We start from the raw sequence: 18103 nt of genomic DNA, 5'->3' as shown, positions 1-18103 counted from the left end.
GATCTACCCCGGGTTTCTCGCCTTATTTTCTGCCTCCGGTAATTGCGTTTCTCTTTCGTGCGGGCGGTGCGTGCGTGCGTGCGCGCTGTCCAAGGTGCTGCAGCAGCGCGCGGCCCCGCCCATCCCCTCGCTCTCTCTCTCTCTCTAACACACACACACACACATACATATATATTTATATATATATATCTATACATACACACTCTTTCTCTCTCGACCACGTGACGCTCCCTCTGCCGAGTCTCGCGGAGAGCATCAGACTGCACCTTTTCCTCCTCAAGAGAGCGGAGAGAGAGAAGAGAGAGAGACATAGAGAGAGGGAAGGAGAGAGAGAGAGCGAGAGAGAGAGAGGGAGAGAGAGAGAGAGGGAGACCAATAGCACCTTGTCGCCTGGAGGCGAGCCTGTGATAATTTTGTCCCTGTCCGGTAGACCGGCTCTATCTACCACCGGGCGCGCGGGTGCTCTCTCCTCTCTCGCGGCTTTTTGAGCTTCCTCCTCAAATGGGAAGAAGGGAAATCGATGCGCCGCACTGTTGCCACGGAGCCACAGGATGTGCGTGAGGTAGGTCGGCTTTCTAGCCCATATGTGGCCGCATTGAGGGGGGGAGAAAAGCGGCTGTTGAGGTTGTGTGTTTTTTTTTTCATTAACCGGGGCGAGGCTTTTCGTGCCGCTATTCGAGGTTGAGATGCCAATTAAGACCTTTATAGGTGCGTGTGTGTGTGAGAGAGAGACGGGGAGAAAGTAATTAAGCACCACGGCGCAGGTGATGAGACTGAACCCCAGGCGCGTAGGAAGAAAAAAAAAATGGAGAGGAGGTATGGCCGCAAATCGAGAATCGATATTTCAACCGCATTCATTCACCCGCGTCTATCAATAACTATGTCGCCGCTTTTCAGAGATTCAAGACGCGTTGGAGAAACTGTTTTAGCTCATGTATATATAAATATATGTGTGTGTGTTTTTCAGTGTGTGTGTATGTGTGTGTGTGTGTGTGTGTGTACCAATGCAGCCGATACGTGTTGTGTTGTGTGTTTTCGGTTGTTAAAAACGAGCTCCGGAGCCGTTAATTCGATGAAAGCGAGGCGGTTTGAGTCATACGCCGCAGAGCAGAGAGGAGCGGAGAGGAGCAGGCAGGGTGCTGCTCCCGCTCTTTGTGAGGTGGCTAACACAATGACGCTGGCGTTAATGACTCCCCTCTAAACATACATTAACTACCACAAAAGGAAAAAAAAAAGAAAAGAAAGTGTCAAAAGTGGTTAAATAATAATACAAATTTAAAAAAAATTAAGCTTCTTGACGCTCAGTCGCAGGTATGTGCCACCTTTGTAAAAATCTCCTGCGGCATGATGGGAGCTCTTACTGAGGAGGTGCTGTTTGGGTTTCACTATGTGTATGTGTGTGTAGCTGAAGTCACAGTGTATGTATTGTTGATTTTGGGGGTCTCTTATATGTGTAATGTGATGTCAGCGTGTGTGTGTAATTTGAGAATAATAGCAGGCTCGGTGTGTGTGTGTGTGTGTGTGTGTGTGTGTGTGTGTGTGAGAGAGAGAGTTTGTACGTGTGTTTATGTGTTGTGTGTGTGACCCTGGTTGATTGTGCCGTCTCTGTTCTCTCTGTAGGTCGCTGGAGAGAGTGATGACGTGGCAGTGAGAGACACGCATACCTCACCCGCACACACACGCACGCACACACACACACACACACACATATTTACCCACACACATTTTAAGTCTTGCCCTACTAAGACAGGGAAAGAGGGGGAGAACATTTTTGCTATGACGGTGTCATTTCTCTCCATTACCAATGTGTGAGCCACAAACCCACACACACACTCGTACCCCGTGGGGAGTTGCTTTCATGGGGGATAAGGCCCGATCTAGGGCACAGAGATGGAGTTCACATCCTATTCGTCACGTATCTAACACTCACACAGATGTACACACAAGTACACACACCTGGAATCGCATATGTCAGAAGTGAGGAATGAAAGATTGAATGGAGAGAACGCAGTGAACATCTCAGAGAAGACGCAAACGCCAGGCCGAGGCGAGAGAAGATCGCCCAGGTGTGCTGAAAGGACAGCGGGAGCTCCTGTATGACCCCCCGCCCCGACTGGAGCTGTATCGCGTAGGAACCTGTCGTTGTAAAGAGCGGTACCAAGAAAGCACCTGAGACGCGTAGAAGGTGATCAACCAAGTGCCCTACAGTAGTCACCATGAGCTGTAGGCTAGAGGGAACACCTCAGCTCTAGCCTCTATCTCCTCCCGTGTGTGTGTGTGAGTGCGAGAGCGAGTGTGTGTATGAGTGTGATGGCGGTGTGTGTGTGGGCGGCAGCCCCCCTGCTCTTCCTGGGGCTGTGCCTGTGCAGTGTGGGGGGCCAGGCTCAAGGGGAAGTCCTGGAGTTTGGAGGCGTGTCCAGCCAGTGGGGGCGGTTTCCAGTCTGGAACGCCTGCTGCGAGAGTGTGCTGAGCTTCAGCCTGCGGACTCACAGCCAGGAGGGCCTGCTGCTCTACCTGGACGATGAAGGTTTCTGCGACTTCCTGGAGCTGCTGCTTCTCCACGGCCACCTCCGCCTGCGCTTCTCCATCTTCTGTGCTGAGCCGGCTGAACTGCAGTCAGGTGTGGCGCTGAGTGACGGACACTGGCACGCAGTGCGTGTCAAGCGGGACTGGAGGAACACCTCGTTGGAGGTGGACGGGCGACTGGAGGGGTGGGCGGAAGTGAAGAGCAAGCGGAGAGACATGACAGTATTCAGCCACACCTTTATGGGCGGGGTGACACCAGAACTCCACTCCTCGCCCCTGCGCCTAACGTCCCCTTCGGTGCGGGATCACCCCGCCTTCCGTGGCTGGATCACGGCGGTGAGCATCAACGGCTCGCTGGTGGCGCTGGACAGCTCAGAGGGTGTCACAGTAACGGCTGGCTGTGGGCCGGATCACCAGTGCCAGAACGGAGGGGTGTGCAGCGTGGTCAACGACCAGGCCGTCTGCGACTGCTCCGACACCGGTTACCAAGGCAACGACTGCAGCGAAGGTAAGGCCTAGAACCATGCTGACCCATCATATACATCTCATCCTTTACATACACACACATACACGTAAATGTGCACACACACATTTGTACCTCCAGTTCCCAACACCAGCTCCTTCAGTGTAGACATCTATTTTTCATTCACACCTTCACAGCCGCCTTCAGTCGTATGGACCAGCAGCCTTCACCAGCAGTGCAAGACATGCATACTGATTATGTTTGATATTGATTTTTTATGGCTGCCAATGATAATGCCAATTTAGTATGTACCTCCAGAGATCAGAGCTGAGCCCCCTCCCAAGAAGAGCAGTCAGCGTAGTGAAGCTGGAGCTGAGAGCTTGAGAAACAGCTGATCTGAGCTGCATTCAGACAATCGAAGCTAGAGAGTCCAGAGATTTTGAGTCGAATTCCTGGAAAATGGTCACCTGGCTGTTAAAGCCTTGATGGGCTCAGTTGGAGTGTTTGGCAAAACACGGTAACCATATAGATCCATTATGGACGCGGTGGTTGGCTCTTGATGAGAGACTTTAATTGGAACGAGGCTTAGAGGCTGGAAATCAGTGGCTGTTACGTGGCTGATATCTGGCTGCCGGTGTTAATGGATTGCATTGATTCTAGATGGCCTTCACAGGTAGCGTACGTACGCTGTTGAGATGAAATGTGGATAATCTATTGCCTGTCATTAATCTGAACAATTTGCAGCCTTTTAAGATGCTCTGTTTGTGGATGTGTGAGCATGTGTAGTGTGTGTGTGTGTGTTTTTTTTGCATCAGTTTGCTTTTGCATTATAAAAGAGGAAATAGTGTCCTGTCAGGAGTACTTTACAGATATAAAGAACTTTGACAATGAACAGCTTGATGTGCGAATAAAAATTTTATATGAAAGAGGCAAAAGAAAAACGCTGTTTCACAAATGATTTAATATCTCAACTCTACAGAAACACTCTCCCTTAATACTGTCAAACAAGCCCATGGTCAATACAAGTGCCAATACACTGGCTCTGTAATGACGGCCATTACAAAAACGAAACAGCTGCTTAATGAACTCGGCTACCTTGTTATGGCCGGCACTGCAAATGCTTTCATTTCCCCCTGCTTAGCTGTGTGTGTGTCGTCAGATTTGCTTCAGTTCATTCAGAGCAAATCTGCATTCTTAATCAATAGTGCTCTCAACTCCTCAGTTTTTTTTTTTCTTTTCTCGATACCTTTCAGCTTCGCCTCGAGTTATTGATATTTTAATGACACGAGTGCATCTGCCAAAAAAACGGGCAGCGTGGCCTTGCTGCGTGGCCACCGTTTGTCACCGAGCTGACCTCACACTCCACCCAAGACCGCTGCAAGCATCACACCTCCCTTTAGCCACCTACCATATCACACCATAGCATTTAGTGGGCAGTGGGATGGCCTAGGTTTCCATGGAGACAGGACTAATAAGGAGACCTCATGCCAGGAGTGTTTCTCCTTCTGTCCTCGCTCTTCCTCCCTTAAGCTCTAACCTCCCCCTCCTGGACTCCGTGCTGCGTACAGCTCTATCTCAGCTCTTAGTGGCTTCGGGCATCACGTCTGCTACACAAGTCTACTGTATTTACATGTGTGCGGTTGTGAGTGAGTGCGTATGTGTGTTTATGTATGACAGGCATCCATAAGGCGATAATGTCTGGACCGCTGGTCTTAATCTTCCAAGCAGGTGGGGGAGGTAGCTGGTGCGTTATGCTCACTGGTGCTGAAAAGATTTGTCGATTGACAGAGGAATAATTAATAATTGAAGCAGGGCTGCAACGATTAGTCAATTAATTGATTAGTTGCTCGACAGAAAATTAATACTTAGAGCGAAAATGCAACAGCTGGTTCCAGCTGTGCTTTTCTTTGTCATATATGATAGTGAACTCAATATCTTTCAGTTTTTCAAGTGACGGTCGAATTTAAAAAGCTTTCTGAAGACATCACCCTGGGCTATCTTGCAACATCTGACAGATAACGATTAGTCAAGTATATTATCTGCAGATTAATCGATCATGAAAATAATTGTGATGCAGCCCTACATTTAGGATAGTTGCAAAGCAAGAATCCCAAATATGCCCTTGAGAGCTGCAAGATATGGTAAAAAAATAATCAAATTTGCATCACAATTTTCATTTTCACTGAAAGAAACTTGGCAAATTGTAGGTCAGGGCATCTCTGCAGCACTAAGGCTGTTCTGTCACACATTTACCTAACAAGAAAATTGCAGTTGCATTGTTACACTTGGCCATGTTTTGATTTCAATAATATTTCAATTAATTGTGCAAACCTCATTCCCACATTCCAGCTTCTAAAATGTGTTTTGTACCACTGTAAATCAGTTGAACAAATCCTCAGCGTTTTGGTCTATTGTTCAGAAAAAAACAGCAATTTAAAGACCTCGCCTCAAGCTCTGGCAAGTCGTAGACACATTTTTTAGACCAAGCAATTACTAATAAATCAAAAAATAATTGAATGATTGATCAATCCTGGAAACAATCATTATATGCAGCCCCGGTGCTTGTTTTTGCATGTTTGGTGTCTGTAGGTCTGAAGGAAGTGACAGGTGAAGCTGATGATCAGTTCTCTGCAGAACTTGGTGCTGCGCTGAGAATTACGTTTGATCCAAGCCAGTCTAATCCAGTCTGATGTTTTGCTGCTGGTTAGGGCACAGTGGGAGATGCAGAAAGCACCGACACACACATACCTGCACAAACACATGTTACACAAACATGCAAACACACGGAGAAACACGTTCACGCAGTGTGAAGGCGCCGGCACCACCATTAGTCACATCAGCACTGATAATAGCACTGGTAAAAGCAGTGTAGCTCTACAGACTCAATAAGAGGCGCAGACGTTTTACATAAAGGCTTTCAATGGATACCTGCTTTTTACCTGCTCTTTGTCGCTCAACAAGAGGCTACTTATTCCTTAAGAGGGACTGTTTTATATTCCTAGAGATGGACTCACATTTCAATTGTGAGTCACGCCAAGTGTTGCTGTGGAGAACAAGTGCTAGCATAATTTTTTTCTCTTGGCAGTAGTGGCTGATGTTAGTAATAGTACTCTCATAAAATGGTCCCAGATAGGAGGTCTACTTGGATGGATGTATATGGGTTTAGCGTTACTGTATTTGGTTGATTTGCTAGCTAGATTTGCTATCATGTGCAATTATAAAGCTTTTACGAGACTAAATAATGTTTATATTCTGCAGAGAATAAAATACAGCTTCAGATAAAACATAATTGGGAGTTGTTCTTGGGTTAAATTTGCCGTAAGGCTGATGTGGAAATACAAAGATCCCTTCCAGCTCCCTTTTTTGAGTGTGCACGATCTGATATCGCTGTGTTAGTGTTGTTCCCAGAACATCATAAGTATGGTTGCCCCAGGGCCATCATTCAAACTGACTGATCACGTTTTTGATCATAGCTGAGCCACTCAGGGAAAAAGACCGGAAAAATACGCGCATGGGAGAAGTTGCCCTTTCAAACACGTGTTCATTGTTGCAAAAGAGTGTATTTGAACTCAAACCATGTTTTCCTAAACCGAACCAAGTATGTTTATTGCCTAAACCTAACCAAACAGCGGCCAAAACCTATAAAGAGATGGAAAATAATAAGTGAACTGTATAACAATATCACAGGTATCCGTATTGAGACCTGTATGAGCTTTATACGTAGCCCAATAAACCACGAGGCAGTTTCCGTAGCTAGTTTCTTAAAAAAATTATCCTCGAACAAAATTAATCGTGATGTTCTAGGAACAACGCCAACACAAAATCAGATAAACCTTTTGGAAGTATTTTTTCAGACTGGTATTTTACTCTTTACTCAAAATTTCAGGTAGAAATTGCAGCAGGGCTGAGAATATGACGGTAAGATGGAAGTACATATTGAGAGAAGCTTAATGACTGGTTTTAAAAAGGTTACTTGATGTCTTTTCTTCAAGTACTCGCAGGTTGTGCTATTACGGTAAATCACTAACATTAGCGCAGGAAAGAAAGTACTATTCCCAGTGAACAAGCAGGTTTTTATACAGAAATAAACAGCAGGAAACTGAGACACTTAACAAAAATATAAACCTTGGACAACAGTGCAACAAGATCTTCCAATGCCCGGTTCCTATCTTAGACCGCTGAATCATTGAACATGAAAATAGCTTTGAGAGGTTGAAGAAGACAAGTGAGCAGATGATGTAAAATGTTTTTTAAAACTGGCCCCATGTACTGTTGTTCATTTTATTCTGACAAGATGCAGGCTCAGTGGGATATCTCTGACCACAGGATTTGCAGGCTGAGCTAATATCCGTGCATTTATATCACTACCAATGAATAACTCATACAAAGTTATAGTGCGTCAAAAGAAATCTCTCCTCCGGTGCTCTGAGGCACTCTGGAGAGGAAAATTCAAAGGTTGTATCTGAGAGAAATGAAGTGAATGGCAAAGGGAGTAAAAAGGAATAAAAGCTCAGGTCAAAATCCTTTTCTCGAATCACGAAAAACTATTATGTTGACGGCATCGAAGGCTTTGTAAAATTGTGATTGTATGTAGTGAAACCATAGCCATCTCTTTGGAAATGAGGATAATCATTATTTGCCAGTACTGTATGTGCGTCCAGGCTGTGTAGTTGTTTTGTAAGAGTCAGGCAGTCGGGTATAAAGGTTTATCTCTTATATGGTGCCTTGAAATTATTGTTATTTTGAACCCAGCAACCTCACTGAGGCTGCAAAATAAAGCTTTGAGATAAAATTATAACCCTCTGAAAATTAGAAAAAACACTGGTTATGAATCTTTAATACAGAATGAATGTGCTCTGCTAAAGGGAAGAAAAAAAAGGATCTTTAGGACCCCGTTTGAAGCAAGAAATAAGCAATTTGGCTGTGGCGCTGCTGGTTTCCATACACGTTTACAATTACACGATATCTCCCAAGCCTCCCTAATGATCCACTTTTGTTCACACTCATTTTTTGCAGATTTGTGACAAGCTTAGAAACATTCGCAAAGCAATATAATACACACTGTAAGCATTTTTCAGCCCTGAAAGACAGTATATTACTGCGTTCATAGCAGTGTGAAGAGAGGGCTATTTATCAGGGGTTTTTTGTTCCAAAGCACAACAATATGTCAGTTTTAGAGAAAAGAATTATAACTCGAGAAATTCAAAATATGGAGAAGAGAGTTTGGGCAGGGCTGTGCATAAATATAATTACTGTCTAAGCCATCGTGCCCTCCAGTGAAGGCAGAGTGAACCTGGCTTGTTAGGCCTGGCCTGGCTTGCATTGTCCTTGAGGGCAAATCGCTGTTAGCATGCTAATGGCTCCACCTGTTTCTGCCATGCTACTAGCACAAGGGCAGAGGCAAGGAAACACTCAGATCAGCACACAGCTCAGAATACACACACACGCACACACACGATCACATGCACACAAACACACACTCAAGTCCCAGTATTGAACCATGCATGCCCCTCGTCTTTCCTGCACTGCTAATCCATCCCTACATGTTTTCCTGCTATTTCACATCATTATTACTGCCATAGTCAATGTTTGTGTGTGTGTGCGCGTGTGCGTGCGTGTGTGCGTGCGTGAGTGAAAGACAGAGCGAGCGAGGGAGAGATTGTGCGTACGAATGTGCGTGCGTGTGTGTTTGCATGCTACCTGTCGGGGGGCTCTGGGGAGAGGAAGCGGCTCCAAGGTAAGTTCTGGGGTAAACGGCTCGTGAATCCAAACATACAGGTAGGAACGTATATGTTTGCCCACATCCCCCCTCCACCCTTCTGTATCTGCAAGTGTGGGTGGGTATGTGTGTGCGTGTGCGCTTACATGTAAGTGTATTTTTGCACAAGAGAGAGATTGTGCGTTATTTTTAATGCAGCTCTGTGTGTGCGTAAAAAAAAAAAATTATATATATATATATAGACAAACCTCAGTTTTGGCTACCAGTGCAGCATGGTATCCATTGTGACGTTTGCGTGGACTTTGCATGTGTGTTACCACGGTAACCCCGGACGGGTGTGCATGTACAGTAAGTAGCCATGGTAACCCAAGGGCTTAGCATGCATGTTAATGAATGTCTGTCTCTCTCTCTCCTCGGCCGGCCGCGACACCTTTCCAGAGCACAGCTACACTCCAGGTAGGTCGCACTATCTATCTATCTATCTATCTATCTATCTATCTGTCTATCTATCTATCTATCTATCTATCTGTCTATCTGTCTATGTCCGTCTGTATTTATTTTCTTCAGACAAACATCTCTTTCTTCACATTTCTATCTGAATCCTGTCTTTCCATGTACTTAAAGTAATTACATATAAAGTACACATTTCTATAGCTGTCATCACTTTATTTTTAGCCATTCCTCTCCACCCTCTTTATATCTTCTCCATGTCAGTCCCGTCCTTTACATTCCTCTCTCTGGCCTTCACGTTCTCATCGCATCCTCTTTTGTGGAAATGAAAGCACAAGGTAGCCAGCATAATGTATGTTGGTCTGTGTGGGTATGTAGGGGATTGGTTGCTGACGTCTGGTAAGTTTCTACATCCCGTGTGTAATCACCTGAAGTCGCTCTGGCCTCAAGGTTACAGAGACATAGGCACACACAGATACAGTACTGTATACGACCTAGTTCGTAGCTGTGTGCGAGCGTCTGTGTGCGTACCTGTTTGTGCGTAGGATCGCTGCCTAGGATGAGTAAGTGTCTTCAAAGCAAGGGGTTTTTTTTTTAGACATTTTGAATAATTTAGAGGACTCGTACACACATGCACACAAACACACACCAACACACACTTTCACACGGAGTACTTTAGCCTTCAGCAGCATGTCATTGACAAACTCCTGTATCACAAAAACACATATATGCACACACACACACACACACACACTCACACTTCACGCCCCATGAACCTTTGCTGTGCTGACTGTGCTCTTGTCTTCCTTTAAGGTCTGGCACACCTGATGATTGGCGACCAAGGTATGGCCTCCTCTTACCTCACTTCCTGTTGTCCTCTGCTATACCATCATCCCCTCACTCCCACACTCACAACTCCCTGTACCCCCCCACCCCCCACACACTTCATCACCACCTGGCGCGGGAGGAAGTTGTCTCTCTAGGCACTGAACTAAGGTCAGTTTTTTTTTTTTTTTTTTTTATGTAATAGAGATTTCTTCATTTTTAAAACGGTCCCATTTGGTCTCATCAGAAATTTCAGTTTTAATTTAAACTGAAATGGATGACTTGGGCATTTGAAGTGGAACAATTGAATAAGGATTATTGAAAAGCGACCTTACAGAATACTTTAGGTATGATTTTATTTATTTTTTTAAGAGAGCAATGAGCCTGAGAGCAACTTCTGCTGTGATATCGTAAAAATCATGGCTGCTGATGTGGGAGGGCTGTAGACGGCTGCGGCTTGACGGTGCTTGGCTGGGTTAGATTTGGCACGGCTCATGGAAATGGAGCAAAGGGCCGACTGACCGACTGACTCCATGGATGGTTTGAATTCGTCTTTACTCTTCCACTCATTTCATTTTCTCCCACCTGTATGTAAGAGTTTGATCGAGGGGGATGGGAGTGTTGAGAGAGCGTGTGTGTGTGTGCACGATGTTTACATCTGAGTGCATGTGTGCTTCTACATCATGGTTTGGATCAATGACCGTGGCAGTTTTCACAGGAACACTCATCCACATCATCTATGGCTTTTCATCGGCTTCCAGCATGCCCTGCTCTGCCGTTTGCCGGTCCTCACATGGGCTCCTGCTCACACATTTGGCGAGCACATGTGATTCTGAACTGATGTATGAAAGCAATGCTGTTATACCTCAACCTCCCGAGATGTCCAGTGTTTTTGAACACTGCTCTGCCTTTTGAAAATTGTTCGCAGATGAACAAAACTCACGATGCCACCTCTTTCTTGTTGCCCTCTTTCTCCTTTTTCCTTCTTTGTTCCTGCCCTCTTTCTCACTGTTTGGGACACCACCCTTTGTGAATTTAGCAAAGCTCAGAGGTACAACCTCCTGATTTTCTTGTGTGTATGGCTAATGGGCTGTTCTGGATGGGTTTTGAAGTTGAATGCATAGCGAGGCAAAGTCCCACTCCTTCCGGTGTACCCCATGGGACCTCATTTTGGAAACGAATTCTACAGAAGTCGAGAGACAATTATGTTTTTGATCCCTTTTGAATCGTGCCATGAATTTCATATATGATGTTTTTCATCCTAAAAGGGACTCTGTGGAACTTTGTGTTAGCGGACTCCATTTCCAAACTAACATTAGCCACCGATGCTCTCTGTTAGCGGAGCAGAGAGAGGCACTGAGACGAGGCACTCGAGAACATCCATAAAGTTACATCCATTGGATTGTTGCAGAAAATCTGACCCGAGTCCTTCACAAAGAAATCCAAACTCCAGCAGCTTTAAACAACTTAAACAAATCGTCCACAGGCTTGCGTAGGCAACGAGAGAGATGAGGAAGGTCTCATTTTTGACGTCACGTTACAATCTGCTCACTTACGGCCAATAAAAAAGTGATTAATATATTTGAATTGCCCTTTTAAAGATAATTTTACAAATCAAGAAAGTCACAGTTTGTCGTAAGGATAGTGAAATACCGTTTAGGTTTTTGTAAAACCATTCAGTGAAGTACATCGTCTCACTTAACATACATCACCAACACCAACATGGCCGTCACCTCCGCACAGAAAAATTTAAAATTTAAAAAGGTGAAAATCGCAACAAGTCCGAAAATATTGACAAATTACTGAGTTAGTCAGTTTTGTGAGCTAGTTAACACACGGGACCAACTCTACATGGTTTCCGTTCTGGGTTTTGGTGAGTGTTTAACTAGAAGACGTCACTTAAGTAACTGTTGTGTGCAGGGTTGCGGCGATATACCGGTTTCAAGGTATACTTGAATACGACAGTTATCGTACCGTAAACATTTGCTTATCTAAGATATTGAATTCTATCATATCAGAGTTATTAAAATATATATATTTCAAGTTTATATCATCTGTCAGGACAGAATATTTTGAGAAATTATGATAAAATGTTTGTTTAGCCTAAAAAAACCCTGTGATATCATGAAACCGTGATATTTTCTGAGATGTCATACCGTTGCAACCCTAGTTGTGTGTACTCTAATCTAATGTTTTTTCACTGTCTACGACCACGAAGTTGAAAAAAGATCTTTTGACTTGACAAACATTGTGTGTGTAAATCATGGCACATTTCAAACGGGATCAAAACATGTTTTGCCTCTTGCCACGATAGGTACTTTTCTGAAATAAGGTCCCATGGCGGTCCACCAGCAGGGGCGTGACCTCAGCTCTGTGTTGACAGGCTCTTGTATGTATGGGGATGCAGACTTTAGAGCCTTTGATGCATGACTGTGCGAGTGCGCGTGTGCGTCCATGCATGCGTGTGAACGAATGGTAGCTCCGGCCTACAGTGCTTTTGAAAATCTGAAGGTAGGTGCTGCTGGATCGGCCGGCTCTGCATGACGCTGATGAATACACTGATTGACCCACATGAAGACAGGCCTGACTGTGACGGGCTGATCCGCGTCTATTGTGCTCTTTGATTGGATGAGAGAGGACATGATGACGGCTGTCTCCCATTGTGACAGGGCCGCCCGTGTATTCAGTGAAATGTGCTATTTAATAAAGCCGGCGGATAGAAATATCTTGAATAGAGCGGCAAATTGTGTCTTCAACCATCTATCACCGTGAGATATCTCTATTCTGACAAGTATATTTCTATCTGAGCACTTTCTCTGTGTTTTTGATTGCTTAGTAAGCTCCCAGTGCTGAAGTTTCTGCCTCAAAATGTCTGCCATGAATCATCCAGGTGGCAGTGAAAATTTAATTGCTTCATCTGGCTTATGCTCAGCATTTTAAATCAGCTACTTAAGGGTCGACATGTATTAACATATGTTTCCAGCATTATTACACAATGTATTCAGTGTATTTGTGTACGGTGGCTGCCCTTACTATTACGGATGTTTGGATTGTGATAGGCTGAAAGTAACTGTGGCTGATTTTCCTTTTTCTTTTCTTTTTTTAATACCTTTGAAGTCTCTTTCAGAAACTGTACACATAAAAAAAGCTGTGTGTGTGTGTGTGTGTGTGTGTGTTTTTGCTCTGCATACTGAGATGTAAAGGCTGTCAAATGGTGCAGACGAAGCCTAGCTTAGGTTAGCTCAGCGTAAAGAGGCTTTTTGAGGAGCCCGCAAAGCTGAAATGAGTTTCTTTGAGGGGGCGGATTGGGTGCGGGGAGGAGGGGTGTCTTAGAAAGATATATAGCATGTGTGTCTGCTCGTGTGTGTGTCTGTGCCGGAGAAATTGAGAAAAAGCGACCGTGCCTGCGAGAGAAGAGCTAAAGGAATGAATGATAGAGGGAGCAGAGAGGGAAAGAGGAAGCGAGGGAGAGATAAAGTGAGTCGTCTTCTTGCCTGTGATGTAGAGCAACTGCCTGTATCTGCAAAGGGACAGCGGTGCTCCTGTCTGCCCTCCCAGCCCAGTCATTCTCCAAGGGACACCAGCCCTGATGGGGAGCCGTGGACCTTTCCCCTCCTCCATAAAACACAGCTATCATTCTCCCTGGAAACGATACCCACAGATCACTAATCACTTTGAGTGGGTGAAAATGCACGAATTGTGGAGGGAAGAAAGAAAAGAGGGAGCCAAATTGGATTTTCATAAGTATCGAGCAGCCAAAGGAAGAGAGGGGAAATGGATTTTTTTTTTTTTTTTTTTTCCTTTTTTTGAAAAGTATTGAGCAGCAATAATCTGGATGGAAAATGTGCTTAAAGCCAAGTAGCAGATTTTGCCCTTTCTCTTCTCTCTGTCTGGCCGAGAATAGACCGTGAAGGGTTCTGGGTGAATGAGTGATTGTAGGTTTCTGAATAGGATCGAGGAGTAGCTCTTGGACGTAATTGGCAGCGGCGCTCGTTTATATAATTTGTTTATGTATTTACTTTAAAGCTTTGAAGCAGGTTGTCCGGTTAATAGCGATTGTTTGTCTGCACGCCCAAGCGTTCTCGATATCAATCCCCACAATCTGTGCGCGGCATAAACAAGTGGTCAGCCTCGCTCTAAGTGACCTTTACACACGCGCTTACGTGAACGGACGGACAAACAGACACACACACACACACACACACTAACACACAATAACCTTTAGAGAGTGCCCGCTGAGTAGGTGAGTGAGTGTGTGTGTTCAGTGTAAATATGCATGAGTAAGGCTGCCTGCACATATTCTTCACGGTCAGTGGATGAAGGCAGGAGAGGGAACGGTGTGTGCGTATGTGTGTGTGTGTCCGTATGTTTGCGTGCGTCTCGTGTGTGTGCGTGTGTGCATGTTCAGGGGAGGTGGATTGTGAGTCATCACTTGTGACTCATAAAGCGTCGGCAATCAAAGCGGCTCATTTTAACACATTGTCTTGGTGCAGAAACACATAGATGGACACTACACACACACACACACATGTTCAGTGTCACACTCTTTGGATTTCTCTTTAAACGGCCTCTTTTGTTGTTGTCCCTCCCCCTCGCTCTGTCGCACTGTCTCCCGGACATACACATGTGCGTGTTTTGCCCACACACACACACACACGGGGCACACACGCACTCGCGTAGAGGATGAGCGCCGTGCTGACTCCACCATATGTAGGGTTGGGAGTGGTAGCAGACGCCAAGACAAGAGGAACCAGTCAGTACCAGCAAAGTACAGCATGTCTCCAGCCTCTTATTCATCACCATCTAACAGTCCTAATAATAAATCACACAAGGACTAATTATTGTTTAATTAAATACAGGCTAAATTAAACTTAACTAATTAAAAAATACATATTTTTCTTACCACAGCTAAGCCTTTCTAATTCTCTGCTCCTTTTCACTAAGGTGTTTTTTTGGGGCAGTAGTGCTCAAATAATCTGAATTTTAATCAACAGTTTGGATAAATGATAAAAAAAATGCCAAACATTTATCCTGCTTTTCAAATTCTGCATCACTTTGTGCAAGTATTACATGACAGATTAATAATATGAGTATTTTCTCAATCAATCAATTCATCATTTTGTTTGGTGCATGTCAGAACATAGTGAAAAATACCCGTTAATAGACCGATTGACGGTCTGGCCGGTTATGAGATTTGATATTCCTCTTTTTTCCATCATCAATATTGATGTTTTTCAGATTGTTGATGAAATATATTGATTAATAAATGCACTACTTTTGCTCTGATGCCAAACAATTAAGTATAAACAATCTGAATCTGCAAAATAACTAGAAACTAAAGTTATCAGATAAATATATTTGACTAAAACGAACAATGTTTGCCTCCAAATTGGAGTAGAAAGAAAAGAAAATGTATCGGCCCTGACAAAACCATATCTGTTGATCCCTGGTCCTGTCAAAAAAAAACCAAAAATATTTAATTTAATATCACGATGACAAACAGGAGCATCAAATACTCTGTAAATACTCACATGCTAGGTGACTAATCGATTAATCAACTAATTGTTGCAGCTTTTTGATTTCTGTTGGTCCACCTTGGGCTCTGGCACCTTAAGTGAGTATTTTACACTATATTCTGACATTTTACTGACACGTACCATAAATCAATTAATTAAAAATGATTGTTACCTACAGCGAGGGGTCGCACAATCAAACGAAACATTATCAAAATCGCAATACGGCCGAGTGCAATATCCAAGGTGTAAAATGTGTGACAAAAGCAAGTACTTTGTTTGGTACAGACCACAACGACAACAAAAACACATCATCATGATTTTACTAATTTTCGGTGACAAAGGAAATTGTGATGCAAATCATACTGCATCAGCACTGCTCGTTCAGCCAACAGCCGAAGAAAAGGAAAACGTACCTCGCATTGCAAATCATAATAGTCTAATAATCAACATAAACAGAATGATTAAGTTAAGTGCAGGCATTCGACCATGAAAATAAACGAGTAAATAATAATAATGGAGCTTGTATACTTCAGCCTTGTGCTATGGGTGGGGGCGGTTTTAGTCGTCAACATGAGATAGAGGTTGTTGCCACAGAACATGTCAGTCGTGTCTCCAAGGGTAAACTTACATTTACTCTAGCTGAGAAATTGAAAAAGATTTCTAATCCACTGAATATGTGATGGTGGTGATCACTGCCTCCGCTTTAGGCAACCATATAACAATAATAAACAGAGCTAGATCAAGCAACTAGCTGCAAGAGAAGCGATTCCTCAAAACTCAAAACTAGAGGTCGAGTCAGAGGTGTAAGAAACGTTACTATGGATGACCCGATCGACCGGCCAGGTACCGGAATCGGACGGTTTTAGGCATGACGGCTGCCAGCCAAACTTTTAACTGCAGCGCGCTAGTAAGACTCCCTCTGTTTTTACCTTTCACAATAAGAGTCCTGGATATCAGTTTAACTGCATAAATGCTTATTAGCAAGAATGAGGGAAGGTGCTGTTACCTGGTGCGGTTTTGGAGTAATTATTAATAGTAAAAATAGTATTTTAAAAAAAAGTTTTAAAAAATCGGCTAAGAAAATTGCATTCATGCATCTCTAAATATTACCCTTAGACAGACACATTTCTTGGCCTGCTAGTAAAATCATCAAAACCCTCTGAGCCTTGAAGTAAATACTGTAACATGCTGTACATTTCTCAGACTCACATTAACCACTGTAGCTGTAATCCTTACGTAATCTAACAAGACGAGCAAGTGAGCAGCGCCCAACTCGAGGTGAGAGAGAGCCGCTCGGTGTTAAGAGGCAAGTGTCTGGCGATTGGCCGCCTGTCCGATGGACTGGCATGAATTTGGCTCGTGATGGCCACATTTTGAGCTGTGATTAAAAAAAAAAAAACTGTTAAAACTAAGTTGTGCCCACTCCGGCCATCAGCAGGGATGAAGCAAATGCAAAAAAGTTGTAATCCTAAAATGCACATTTCTTGAAGACATGTCCTTTCTACTATTAGGAGTAATTCTGCCTCTCCTATCTGCAACTAACACCCATTACAGTACTGTACTACAGTGCTCATTAATGCTTAACACCCATGCGGTTCTTGTAATGAAAGTCACAGCACCACCTCTTCCCCCCTCCCTACATTATCAGGAGGATACACAGTTACTCCATTCACCATGGGAAATGTGTAACAATCCCACTAGTAAATGTATACATTTATTGGTAATTGTATGCAATTACCATCGCGTTAGCAAGCGTTCACATTAACATTTTCGCACATTCACCGCAACGCTAATAGGGAACACACAAAGCCGACGCACCCTGTAATCGCCTAAAAATAAAGACATCAAACGGACTCCCCGTTTACAGAGGATGAAGGGGAAAGATAGAGCGGGAGGCTGGCTGCGAGTGTGTGAGGGGAGGGCGGGAGGAGGGGTGGGCGGGATAGGGTAAAGGAGTGTAGAGGAGTGATGGTGAGGAAAGATAGGAGCGCATTCAGAAAGTGGGAAAAAGAGGGTTGGAAAGAGAAGGTCGGAGACGCAGAGGGAGACAGGAAGGGAGATAAGACTGCAGCGTTGCTCAGCAGGGGCGCCGCATCTCTCCTTGGGCGCCCCGACTTGACACAGTCTCACGTCAGCCGGGATGGTATTCATCAGAGATGCAGATACCTCATCCAACGCAGGCACACACACACATACGCAAACACTCCCGTTTTAGAAAGTAAGAGCAAAGAAAAACAGGCAAGTCGGCGCTCCAGTTGTCTCATACCTGTTCTAGCAATTTCCGTTGTGTCTGGGCGGGCGCTCAGGGTAGTGGCCCAATTGGCGATTCACTCCAGTACCCCATCTGGCATTTGAAGTTCATTTCTCTGCTGTTTGCCAAAACAAGAACAAACACATGAACAACACTTTCACTCGCAGGCGTCGCGCACACGCACACACATCATTTGCTCGTAGTACTTGTCTGGCATCACTGCAACAACTGAAATAGCCACAGTGTTCATTAAAAAGCCATTACATTACCTTTATGAAAAGAGGTCTTTACACTGTTGTTATTGGTTAACAACCTGCTGTAAGGGGTTTCATTAGGTGTGTGTGCGTGTGTGT

At 44.3% G+C, this 18103-nt stretch overlaps 1 protein-coding gene across 8 annotated transcripts in view; it reads left to right on the top strand.

Moving 5' to 3' along the window:
* Positions 1–203: 203 nt before the first annotated feature.
* Positions 204–18103, top strand: part of nrxn1a (neurexin 1a) — a 67082-nt gene continuing 49182 nt past the window's right edge. For 3 of the 8 annotated variants that reach the window (XM_084341876.1, XM_084341872.1, XM_084341869.1), the window contains exons 1-4: positions 205–562; positions 1621–3034; positions 9147–9164; positions 9972–10001. In XM_084341876.1, coding sequence (XP_084198002.1) covers positions 2302–3034; positions 9147–9164; positions 9972–10001 — 781 coding nt within the window. In that variant the 5' untranslated portion in view covers positions 205–562; positions 1621–2301. Of the gene's footprint in view, positions 563–1620; positions 3035–9146; positions 9165–9971; positions 10002–18103 lie in introns of all 8 variants that reach the window. The other 5 variants (XM_084341874.1, XM_084341870.1, XM_084341875.1 and 2 more) reach the window with 4 other exon arrangements.

The sequence above is a fragment of the Pagrus pagrus genome, assembly GCF_965226575.1.
Source record: "Pagrus pagrus genome assembly, chromosome: 21".
NCBI classification, from domain to species: Eukaryota; Metazoa; Chordata; class Actinopteri; order Spariformes; family Sparidae; genus Pagrus; species Pagrus pagrus.
Note: the sequence above shows the minus strand (reverse complement) of the source record. Positions and strands in the feature narration are given on the sequence as shown.